At 43.8% G+C, this 12,747-nt stretch overlaps 1 protein-coding gene and 1 long non-coding RNA gene across 2 annotated transcripts; one reads left to right on the top strand and one right to left on the bottom strand.

Annotated features, from left to right (window-relative positions):
* Positions 1-204: 204 nt before the first annotated feature.
* LOC308390235 (zinc finger protein 277-like) lies at positions 205-4,916 on the top strand. Its single transcript, XM_080872004.1, has 9 exons — positions 205-296; positions 817-1,030; positions 1,305-1,393; positions 1,507-1,589; positions 1,825-1,916; positions 2,141-2,237; positions 3,335-3,377; positions 3,463-3,637; positions 3,832-4,916. Exons 1-9 carry the CDS (start codon positions 269-271, stop codon positions 4,019-4,021), a joined length of 1,011 nt encoding a protein of 336 aa, XP_080728130.1. The 5' UTR covers positions 205-268; the 3' UTR covers positions 4,022-4,916.
* Positions 4,618-10,836, bottom strand: LOC308390268. Its single transcript, XR_013970419.1, has 3 exons — positions 9,669-10,836; positions 6,458-7,849; positions 4,618-4,753 (listed from the first exon to the last, which is right to left on the bottom strand). It is a non-coding gene; the product is annotated as an uncharacterized lncRNA (long non-coding RNA).
* Positions 10,837-12,747: the final 1,911 nt, after the last annotated feature.

Below are 12,747 nucleotides of genomic sequence, written 5' to 3'. Positions count from 1 at the left end.
CTCAGGTATATCTTGAGGATCTGAGTGTTCATGTGATTTATATTCTTTGCTATATATATGCAACAACGTCCAACGTTACATGTTAGTCAACTTCATTCACATTAATTAACCTTCAGCTATCGAAACTTGAGTTTTTATATTTCCTTGAACCACTTGAATGCACCTTTTCTAATTCGTGTTTTACCGGGGGTCCGCGAAGGCGCTTCGTTGGCATTTTACGGCCTCCGATTGGTTTGGTTTGTGTTATTTGCACCACGTGACACCAGACATGGCCGCCAGCGAGCCGAGTAAAGACGGTAAGTGTGACTTTTTAAACGTGTCCGCGGCTTTAATGCTGATATCTGGTGGTCTGCGTGCAAAGGTTTGGGTGTCGGTGACTCTCCGAGTCTGTGGGAATCCACAATCAGCAGAAAAAAGGCTAAAAAAAATCAGAAAAGCAGGCGGGAACCCGCCCGGCTAAGCTAGCAGGCTAGGAAATAGCTGGGCTGCTAACTGTGATTATACAGCAATCTCTATATTCAGTCAGTACTCAGTCTGACAGCTGTGAAGTTTATTCAGGATTTAACAGCGTGTAAAGTCTGAGTTCGATTAATGAGTTATTTAATTCATTAATTAATTTATTTTTTTACTTTTAGATCATAGTTTTGTCCCCACGGGTGATGAAAATAATTGTATACAGACAGATTTTTGTAGATCAGAGGGAAATGCTTCTTCATGCCAGGCTGTACATTCTCGCTTCCGCTTGGTTTTGACTCACCTGGTCTGGAGTAGAGTGTGTGTGGTATATAAGGTGTAGTCTCTCTTCTGCTTTCTCAGGTAAGGACAGCATTCTGGAGCCGCTGTGTTTCCCCGATCAGCCGGCTGACATCTCCAGCCCTCCCGGTGTTCAATGTCCCGGCTCCGAGCCGCTGGTCTGCCTGTTCTGCTCTGAGTCCGTCCCACCGCCGCGGAAAGACGTCCTCCTCAGACACCTGCTGATGGAGCACAAGCTTGTCATCGCCGACGTCAAACTCATCGCAGACGTCCCAAAGTACGAGCCACACATGCTCCGGCTCACTCGTTTAACTCTCGGGAACACGTTTGGATGTTTTTAGCATTTGGAACTCGATCATTTCACCAAAGACTTCCTGTAATTATTTGGGGTGATGGGGGGAAACCCTTACCTTACAAGTATAAATATATACAACAAGTCCAGCATGTCCACGCCTGTTAGTGTGCTGCTTTTATGAACCGTGACGAAGTGTTTCTGTGCGCCGGTAAACCTGGCTGTGAGTCGGTTTTTACTGACGAGTTTCCTCCATCAGGTACTTGCTGTACTGGAAGGGCAGATTCCTCGAGCAGCCGCTCACAGATTTCTGCAGCGTCATCAAAACCAACTCCACGGGCCCAGTCGGTGAGTTCACTCAAACCCACAGAGGACCTGACCTTTCAAAGTGAACCACGTACACTTCCTCCAGCTCTGATTAATGACTCATTAAAAACTCTTCTTCCTCGCTGACCTGACAGAGAAGCAGGAGGACTACTTCCTGCTGTGTGACGTCCTTCCAGAAGACAGAGTCCTCCGAGAGAAGCTGCAGCAGAAACGACTGGTGAGGAGACGTGACACTCGGAGCATCCTGAGTGAATCTTGTGCTGCTGGAAGTTTCGTTTCTTTTAAACTTTATTTTGAGGCAAAGTCTGAAAATCAGGAAAAATCAGAAAAATTGCAGATTTGAGTGATTTGACACGCTTTGTGTCGTTGTAACCTCTGCACTTTAAATATCTGAGCACTCTGAGGTAGTTTTCTGAAGAATTCCTCTGAGCTCTTCTTCTGTGCTCCCACAGGAGGAGGTCCTGGAGCAGCAGCAGAAGGAGCGAGACGACAGCAGCTTCCATCGTCTCTGCATGTTCTGCAGCGAAGAGTTCACGGGAAACAGGTAACGCGCCGCAGGATTCCCATCAGTCCTGGAAACCTCACGTGTGTTAGATGAAAGCAGACAGAAGGTAGAGCTTCCTGAAATCATGTGACTAAAAGCTTCTTTGCTTCCTGTAGTCATCTCTTATGTCAGCCTGGATGCAAAAGTTTCAATCAAGTCCACTTCCTAGTCCTCCTCTGATCCTGTGTAAATGTCTGCTCGTGTCATCTCTGTATCGTCCGCAGTGATTGGTCGGACTGGCAGGCTCATCCGGTCTCTGCAGTGTGTCTGTTCTGTGATCACCAATCGGAGACGTTGGAGCAGATCTACGCGCATATGAAGGTACGGGAACGTAGAAGTTTCAGAGAAGGAAAATATCGTTTTCTGCTTTTCATCCCTGAAACGATTCTGCAAAGGCTTCTGGGAGAACGGAGACAGTGCACACTAACAGGAAACGATCTGCTTCCTGAGGTCTCTGCAAACATATGAATCCATCGTTCGCACAAAACATGGATTTTACTCAGAAAGTGCCCTCACACACAGACGGACCGAAGCTGAAGAGCTTTTAAAATGAAGCGCCTTTTATTTTGAAAAGTTTCCAAATAAATACATGATTGTCAAACCTTTAACGAGCAAATAAAAATGTTTCCTCGTTGTTGGGTCTGTGTTTCCACAGGCCCCGCTAGTTTAGAGACTTATTCATCATGAAGGAAACAAGACATGACAGAACATCTTCAACCGGTTTTTCACTCGCTAACGAGGGAAGTCTTTGGTCAAGAACCAGCTCTTGGAGCCCACGCCCCTGTCCTGTCTCAGGCCCGAAGTCCTTCAAAGAGCAGCTTCCCCCGTAGCTATTTATTGACATGGCAGTTACAATACACAATACAACACAAGCACCTCCCACTGTAAAACCCCCCAATGGTTCTAAGACGTGTGTGTGTGTGTGTGTGTGTGTGTGTGTGTGTGTGTGTGTGTGTGTGTGTGTGTGTGTGTGTGTGTGTGTGTGTGTGTGTGTGTGTATCATAAAAGCAGGAAGCTCACAACAGATCTGTCAGGATGCATCTGCAATAAAAGCTCCCCCAGCACAGAGTGGCTGGAGAGGTCAGAGACAAAGGAACGTCTTGATCCTATAGGTTGAACTCAGACCGTACAAATTTAAGAAACACGATGACAACATTCAACAATTAGACTTAACACTCGTGAACAATAAATAAATCTAGGATTGGACGTCGACTGCAGTCCGATTTTGTCGTTGATTAAACGTTCTGGTTTAAAGTCAGAACCAGTTTCCCAAACGTGACTCTAAGTTTGTGCTCACGAGTGACGAGTTTACCTGAGAGGCAGAAAAGTTTCTCTCTGCTTTCTGGTTTTGTTATTTATGAAGTCTGTAACGGGCGTCGCGTGCGTGACCCTGACATCTTTCTGTTTTGTGTTTGCAGGAGGCTCACGGCTTCGACCTCCACCTCCTTAAGACCGAGCTCAGTGGGTGAAATCGCCGTGGTAATTCGAGCGCAGTTTGCTTCTATTTCTTCCTTCTGAGTGTTTCTAATGTTCTGTCCTCCCTCAGACCTCAAGTTCTACCAGCAGGTCAAACTGGTGAACTTCATCCGGCGGCAGATCCATCAGAGCCGCTGCTACGGCTGCACGCGGATGTTCGACTGCCGGGCGGACGCCCTGCGTCACATCGCGGCTGAAGGTCACGTGATGAAACTGCCAGAGATGTCCGCCTGGGACCAGCCGCAGTAGGTTTAAGGAAGCGCCTGCAGAATTAACCAATGAGAGCGCGGGCTTTAAAGCTGGCGTACAGCTGCTGATGAACGTGGTCAACGCCACAGATGTTTACACTTCATTTGGAGTATTTTTATCAGCTGAGGAAAATGGCGTCCTTTTTGGGACTAATTTGAGCCTGAGCACTAAACGTCGTCTCGCTCCGCAGGTATTACTTCCCCACGTACGAGAACGACGCTCTCCTGTGCACGCTCTCTGACAGCGAGGAAGGCGACGGTGACGAGGAGCATCGCGGCGAGGAGATCCCGGTCATCGCGGAGGACATCTCTAACCTGAGAGCGCTGAAACAGTCCAGTGTCCTCAAGCAGCTGCTGAAGGAGCGAGGAGGCAGCAGCTAGGACCACAGACGGACACGTGTCATACGTTTGACTCAAAGGCGTCTCTGACGTCGGCTGAGCTCAGCTCATGGTGACCACATGCCACATGGCTGGAACGCAGCGGCACGGGTTTGAGTCCGGCCCTTTCCCTCTCAACTATTTCCTGTACGTCTCTACTTAGTAAAGATAAGAAAGGCAAAAGAAGAGTCCTCTCCACAGCTGGACACGCGGACGCCATGATGTCCGCTGAAACGTAATTGCTCTGCCTCGTGCAATGAAGCTGAAACATGCGTTTTCTTGAATATGAATTTTAGTACTCGAGTAAAAATGATTTTCTTTTGTAACTTGTAACTGAGCTGGATTCAGTGCTGTGGTGGACGAGCTCATCGTCAAGATGAGACGAGAGACTCTTTATTGTCATTGCACAGTCACACTTAGAACAACAGCACTACACAATTGCAAACTGTCCCGCGTCGGCACTACGCACAACACAAACAACACAACACAGGAACTTAATAAATGAAAAGAATGAGTGTATGTTTTACTGCACATTGTTATTATTATTGTTGTTGTTGTCCCCTCAGAAAGCCCAGGGACGTCTCGTGCCTGAAACATCTGTCCTATTTGGTGTTTCTGTTGTTTTTCTGCATCGCTTTGCTGAGCGACACCTGCCGTATGGTGGAGCCGAACTGCAGCGCTCAGAGTTTTCACCGCGTCCTTCGCGTCCAGGCTCACGTTCACGAACATGCAGCACTGAGGAGAGAAACGAGAGGTCGCTGCAGGAACTCACTGCTGTCAAACTTCCTGTTTTATCCTCATTTCGTACTCTGGCAGGCTGTAGGACATTTTGGACAATCTATAATCTTCTAACACAAAAACATACAAGTGTTCACTGAAGTAAACACACAGAGCAGTAGCAGATTTTTTTAAGTGTTTTATTTATTTTCATTTGCTGCTAACTGCCTTGTTTTCATTTGTAGTTTTTGTAGTAGGAAGAACTACAAAATCTACAAATAAACAAAGAGCAGTTAGCAAATGTAGTGCTCTCCACTATGTGAAGCCCTCACATGAATTTTTAGATTTTTCAGTTCAAGCCAATTAAATGAAATCCAAAAATTCAGCCCCAACAATCAAATGATCCCCTATGAGCAAGCACTCTGGCAACGGTGGAGAGGAAAAACTCCCTTTTAACAGGAAGAAACCTCTGGCAGAACCAGGCTCAGGGAGGGGCGGTCTTCTGCCATGACTGGTTGGGGGGTGAGGGGCAAAATTAAATCAAACATAAAGGAGAGCACAGCGTATTTATGACAGGTCGGTGGACTGTGGCTCGAGTTCAAAAGATGCTCGAATCCCGCCTGAGGTGGTATGGACACGTGATTCGAAGCAATGAGAACTCAGCAAAAACGACTATTAAGGATCGACCCAGACGGACGCCGGCCTCGAGGCAGACCCCACAGAGCGGGACATTCGCTTCAGCTGAAAATCTTAGAGGCGACCCAGAAAGCTGCAGGAAACGCAATGACACATCCGGCAACAGTTAAACCTACTTTAAGTAGGTTTACACCCCACGAACCAGGCGATTCTCTTTCTGTTGTCTCTTGTTCCCGTACCGCTGGGCGCTGAAGATTTTCCACAGTTTGTCTGAGTTCTGCCATCTCTTGCCTGAGTTGTGTGTTTTCTTGACAGAGTCGTGTGTTTTTTTGAATGTGTCGTGTGACATCGTTACTGAGTTCTATGTGTTCTTTACTGAGTTCTATGTAGTTTTCACTGAGTTGTGCGTTTTCTAGATTGAGTTGTGCGTTTTCTAGCTCGAGTTGTGCGTTTTCTTGACCGAGTTGTGTGTTTTCTCGACCGAGTCGTGTGTTTTCTTGAATGTGTCGTGTGACATCGTGACTGAAGTCTATGCACATTTCATTGACTCGTGCGAGTTCTTCGGTGAGTCGTGCGTTTTCTTCCCAGAGCTGTGCGTTTTGATGCCGGAGTTCCTCTCTCGTACGCTCCAGTTGGTCTAACGAATCTCCACTTGCCTGTGACATTTTTGTAAAGGTTTAAGGCTCAAGGGTGTCAAAGGGTAGCTGTGTCTCAAACAACTGGCTCTTTCTGCTGTAAACTGTTGAACGAGCTCCTATTTATAGACTCGGTGGGCGTGGCAGAGAATGCGATGTCGCTGTGACATAACAATGATCCTTTGATCTTCTCAAAGGATCATTGTGATGTCGCCGTGACGTCACGATGATCGTTCGAGAAGATCAAAGGAGCGCTGTGGATCATTCTGCGCATGCTCAGATCAATGAACGGGAGAACTATTTGTAAATACTTTGCTAGCTAACAAAGGTGCTTTTAGCAACAGCTGGTGGTGGTTCGTCGCTATCAACCCTTAAACTCGTGAACTGGCTCTCTAGCTTTTCGATTGCTACTGTTGTCTATCACATATGTATTATTTGGAACCCAGCTTACCTGTAAAAACAGACACACAGCAGGTAACAGGAACTACTCGGTGCGCCAGCTCGGCACCACTAGGCTGTGTCCCAATTCAGGGTCTGCACGCTTGAAGTACGCGCACTACGCACGGTGCGTACTATAAGTATGAGAAGTGCGGAAGTGAGAGGCTTGTGAAATAGGACGGTCTTGCCTTCGTCGCGCTGCTCAGGTTGCCTAGCAACCATGATACTAACCGCGAGAAACGTGTCATACAGCTTTGTGTGACAGAAACGAAGGAGAACATGTTTTGTTCATTTGAGACCAAAGGACCGTAAAACATGATTGTTGGGCTTCATTCCTGTGCTGAACAGTCATTTAAGATTAGCTAGTAAATAACAATTAGCTGATGTTGGTCATGAGACTAAAGTCATCTCACTGTGGTAATGTAAATATAATATGGCCAATATTAAAGTTATAGTCAGATTATTATGATATATTACAGCAGTGAGCTTGAACAGTTGTTTATATGTCCTATCACCTTAAATCTTCACTCAAAGACGAGTATCTGTGACAGTGTGTATACAGATGTGTTATATATAAGAGACAAATATTGTTCGTTTAATACGTTGGCATTATTACATTTGGCTCAATGCTTACATATGTGTATAAAGCAAATGTACGAGCTGTGATAACTGTGTCTGATAGAATGAAGAGTAGACTGATATATGAAATATTCCTTTATTGGGTGAGAAAATCAGACCATGTCATAACTGCTGTAAGTCACACAGAATAGACATCAGAGCCTTAAACAGGCTGACGTCTGCTAAATGGGTCAAACTGGGCAGAAAGTCTACAAACACATAACATCCTTATAGAATATGATGTAACACTATAGATCAACTTAGCTCAGAATATATAAAGCATATAAACAGTTACAGCAATATGATGCAACAAACACAGCAGCTACTGATCCAAAATCCTCAAAGCTTCATAGAACTGAAACCAACATTTATTTTAGCTCCATTCTGCTGCTGATACAGACTTTAGGTTTCTGAACATTAAACTTGTTGCTGCCTTTCATGGTGTGTAACTTGAAGGCCCTGAGTACTCTGAGTACTTTCTCCCACACTGGAAACACTGGGATGATCACATTATGTGAACATTACCTAATAAGACTGATTCAGCACAGACAGTTCTGTTAAACTTTCCTAGCAGTCCTTCACAAACAGGGAACAGTCTGTCTATTCTCTCCATCTGTCAGCTGCTGCTGGCTCTTCCTCCTCCTCTTCCTCACACACTGCCGAGTTTGTCCTGGTGGATCATCAGGGGTGCAAAGCCTCACAGATGATGTGCAGCAGTGGGTCCCTCAGTCTGTCCTCACTCTGGACACTTGCAGTCGTCACACATGGACATCAAATGTGTGATAAGCTGCAGGATTCAAACACAAGTGTAACTTATAAACACATGTTCATACTTTTATTCCACAATCAGAGAGAAAGAAACAGAGAGAGAGTGCAGGACAGACAGGTGACAGTCTCAGGTGTACACACTGCTACACAACAGCACAGAGAAGCAGGATTTAGTGTTTGTGTCATTACGAGTGTAAACAAGAAGAGTTCCAGATGGTGCAGTGGACACATGTGTGACTGCTGTGATTAAAGCATCTTTCTTTCAGCTTAACGAGTGAACCGTCAGCTCGTTCAAACACACGTTAAAGTCCGTTTGGCTCGACACCACCGAACAGAGGCAGCAATATAACACAGCTCACATTAACAGTGCAGTGGATCCTGCTTGTGCCGTGATATTCAGGACTGCAAACCGAGCAGCATCACTGACTTTCAGCTTGTTGTGTTTGTGGATATATGACTGACTTTAATTATCCACAAAATCATCACATTCTCTGTAAGATTAAGGTCGACTATATATATATTTATTAGGGGTGCAACGATACACAAAATTCACGGTTCGGTTCGGTTCGATACTTTGGTGTCACGGTTCGATATTTTTTCGATACAAAAAAATGTTCATGCATTTTTAATTTGTCATTTATTAAAATTATAAATATATATTTTAACTCAAAAGTACAGTTTTTAAATTTAACCCTAACCCTTGTGCGTGTTTTTTATTTTGACAGCGAATGCGCACCTGCGGACCACTTATGTGCAGCCCTGGTTATTTAGCTCGTCATATTGCAGCCACAGAAATAATTTTGTCCATGAAACCATAAAGCTGCACTTTCTTTTTGCCTTATAGTCTGATTTGTCATAACTTCTCCGTTTTGTGGTAAGCTTTTCTTTGGCTGTCACTTCTTCACCCTGACCTGTCTTATTTGGCTCAGCAGAACTAAAATATATATACTGCTGCTTTTACACACGCACTCACATAAGCTCAGCGATTCTCTGCGATCAACCTCTCACATGTTTAAGCTGCGGGAGATTTCACTTGTCATGTTTGCATAGTAAGCTAACGATTAATAAGACGATGTCAGAGGAATTGGTGCGCAAATTATCATCACTCACAGATCAGTGCTGTCGCTCTCTATACACAGTTCGCACGATTGCAAAGTGAAAGCAAAAAAACAAGCGCAAATTCAAACGCGACTTCAATATGTCACATATTGACAGTGGCTCACCGATGCCAATGACATAATTACCCAGCTACATTTCTGAAAGAATGCAAAAGCATTGACATATATTTTTCCTACAATAGCCCGACGGGCAGGGCAGAGATAGATTTTGGTAGCCCGACTGAAAAAATCGCTAGCCCCAGGACGTTGGGCTAGCGATATTGCGAGCCCTGTATCTGATTGAGGAATCACTCATCTTTGGAAAAGAGAGTTTATTACAGAGAAATGTCTCTTTCCAAAATAAAAGCTATACTATCCGCTTCTTCTGGGCTATATTCTCAGCAGCATAAGGAGAATCACGTGCTAACAGCTGTCTAAATGACTCGGCTAAAGTTAGTAGCATGCTTGTTGTTTTTGTCTTTGCACTAGGATGATGTAAATGTGCAGTCATATTCGTTGTGTTCCCACTAGTGCTTTCAGGTTAATCTCGTTGAAATGACCTTAACGCCACAACACGGCAAATCTCCGTTAACGAGCTACCGCCGATCGCTTCGTGCATGGGGCTAGACGGCCAACACGTTAACGAGCTAACTGCGCTAACACACTAGTTCACACCAATGTAATTGAGCATTGCATGGCACATCCAACATACTGTTTTACTTTAGTCCATGACTCGCTTACCTTCAGGGTCATACGTCACATGAAAACCAAAATAATTCCAAACGCCAGATCTGAATGAGGTTCAATTTGCCTGTTGCAAGCAGAGCTTAACTTCTGTCTCGCTAGCTTGCCCTGCGCTCTCAATGTGAGAGATTTACATTGCTGTGCTTGAGAGCCACCATCTACCGGAACTAAATTCCCTATATGTAGGGTTGCCAACTCCCTGAAAAATAAATAAGGGACACCTCGTGGCCAGGGCCGGGCGACCCAGTTGTCTTCACCCTTCCCAGTGTGGTGAATTTTCTAGCTCTTTTTTTGTGTGTGAAATTATTTTTTTAACCATTTGACTTGAAGTTGATTTAAGTAGATGCATATTCTATTCTTTGTGATATGAACACATGTGAAACAAATGATCATTTAGCCATTTATTTTTAGCTCAAAATGACAACATTAACACAGTAAAACAGGTCTCTTTCTTAAACAGAAGCCTGTCATGCTTAACTTTTGAGAATATAAGTAAATCTTTCTTTAAAAGAACTCTGTCCTGCTTAACTTAAAATAATAGAAAACAATAGAAAGAAAAATATTCTTGTAACAGTGCACATTTAGTGCATTTAGTACAATTGGCTTCAGTTGAGCAATGGCGTGTCCAGCGGGGTGGCCTGGGGGGGCACAGGCCACCCCCCAAACCAGACTGGCCACCCCAGGTGCCACCCCAAAGGCAAAACAATAAAATTCAATCAAATATCAAATGTCCGATTATGTTTTCACGGTGACGCTCAGATATCCGAGTGTAAGTGAATGCAGCATCGCTTCTGCGCTATGCGCATCACGTTAGCAAAGGTAGGAGAGCCAAGCACGAAAGATGGCACTGCAGGAAACAATTTTTCGGTGAAAGAAAATGAGGACAGAATAAATGTCCCGGTAAGTAATATCAAGTTTGTTGAGTTTAGTAAACTTCGGTGAAATTAGAATACCAAGGAAAAAAATAACACTTAAAGAATTATTGCAGCTGTGGAATATTTCAGACAGTATGCTACTGAGGGCAGCTAACATAAGAGTTATGCGTTATAAGATATAATCTAAGTCGTAACATTGCTGTATGGAGCTGCAGATTTGGTTGCAGGTTAACATAGCTGGACTGGCCATCGGGCATACCGGGCATATCCCCAGTGACTTATTTTTTATTTTTTTTGTAATGGCATGAACAGTGAGAGGTGGTGGATTGGCCAGATGCAGGTCGATGTGTAGAAATAACTCCGTTGTTTGGTGGTGACTATGACGGGGCTTCCACAGAGGCAACAGGTGGATGAGGGAAGGGGAGGCAGGAGGAGAGCCCCGAGGCAGCCGCCAGTCCGAGTGTCAGGTGAACTGAACTTCAGGTAAGAAGTTATGACCTGCAGTCTATCTGGGTCAGATATAAACCAAGTTTAGGTGGAGTTTATTTTCATGTTGCTGACTTTTTACTGTCAGTTGCAATAACTCATACTGCGTTCTAGCCAGTTTGACGGAGTTTTTATACAGCTGGGTGGGTGCTATGATGTTACTGATAGTGAACTTTATTTTATTCATAAGGTTAGTAGAGTTGCCAACGGCTCCTTAAAAAAATGGAATGGTCCCTCATTCAGAGAAAATATTACGCGTTTCGTATTGAGCTGAGAAGAGACGCAGTTTGTCCCGGACTTTAGCTAGAATGGAAAAAGACACAAAACTGGATTTATTCTGTCTTTATGCTGCACAGCTGCCTCTTCTTTCATTCTCCCCCCTCCCTCTCCTGTTGCTACTTCAATCATGAAACTGATCAATGATCAGCTGATCGGCTTTTCTCTCTTGTTTATCGCCCACTTTGCGCCAGAAAGAGGAAACCAGCAGATGTTGCGCTAAACAACAGCAGCACGTTTAAGCTTGATCGGCTGTTGTTAGAATGTATTTAATATTAATTTCTAGTATCAGCTGATGTTTGCTGGAGCCACAGCTGTAAAGCTGCTGGTCATGATGTCAGTTTGGATATGTGGTGAGAGGGAAACATGAAGATGAAACCAGGAGATGTCCTTACTGAACCATCAGAGCTGAACAGGTGATGGAGAAACAGGTTTACCTTTTAGGTGACATGAATGAGTTGAAGGGAAGTTATGAACTGTTTCTGAGAGACAAATAACACCAGGATCCTTTTTTATGTAGCAGACAGCTGGTAACTGTGCAGGGGCGGGTCTAGCAAAGTTTTGCCAGGGGGCCAGGTAGGGCATTAACAGGGAAAGGTGGGCACAAAGAAATACTTTTCTTTCTTATTCTCATTTAAAATACCTAGTTTTTATTAAATAATTATCTAAATCTTACAACCAAAGTTTTTATCTGACGTAAAATGTATAGAAATCATACATATACCAACAAGACTGTACATCACTGTCACAACAGGGTTTGTTTTCAGTCAAAGTCTTTATGGCTTTACTACCTGGTGGGTCGGTCAGTAGTAAAAATGCCCAATTTTTTTGTCCCAGTCCAGCCCTGCAGGTTAATACTGGCAGTGTCACCATGCCAGCTGACTGTATTTTATCATCAGCCAGTGTTGTTCTTTATCAATATTACCAAAGTTTACCATAAGGCAGCATAGAAAGTATTTACTTGCTTTCAGGTTTCATTCAAATGTTAGTCTTTTCAGTTGTTTCTCCACTTTTTTCCTGTTTCAAAATCAAACACCAGTTTGTGAGAAGATTATCTTCTTTTTTTAACAGGCAGATAAAGTTTTGCATTGGCATTGGCTAATTTGTCAATTGTTTGTTACAAATGTTCGTATTTTAATTTTCAAAAATGTTTTTGCCCAAAACATATGTGCACTATATGTCAGTAAAAATACTATGCAAATATTGTTGTCCTTGACTGCTGAGTAAACACTGACAAAGCACTGATTGTATCTCTTGTACTTTATCAACGCAGTATCTAAAAACTTTGCACCGTAGTGGTTAAAATCTCATTCTAATAAGAGTTAAAAGTGCATTTGGTTATTAGGTTTATAGGATTATTGAATTATGGTTAAGGGTTGGTAGAATTTTTTTTTAAAACATTATCTGCCAATTAAATCTGCCACCCTTCTCCAAATCTG

Source organism: Rhamphochromis sp. 'chilingali', assembly GCF_963969265.1.
Source record: "Rhamphochromis sp. 'chilingali' genome assembly, chromosome: 2".
NCBI lineage: Eukaryota > Metazoa > Chordata > Actinopteri > Cichliformes > Cichlidae > Rhamphochromis > Rhamphochromis sp. 'chilingali'.
This window is presented reverse-complemented; position numbering and strand designations above follow the sequence as displayed.

Bases quoted from the DNA above. Each gene is read 5' to 3' on its own strand.
- LOC308390235 (XM_080872004.1), top strand. From the start codon at position 269: ATGGCCGCCAGCGAGCCGAGTAAAGACG. The intron at 1,031-1,304 runs GTACGAGCCACA...TTCCTCCATCAG, and splicing joins CTCATCGCAGACGTCCCAAA to GTACTTGCTGTACTGGAAGG. The intron at 2,238-3,334 runs GTACGGGAACGT...TTGTGTTTGCAG, and splicing joins AGATCTACGCGCATATGAAG to GAGGCTCACGGCTTCGACCT.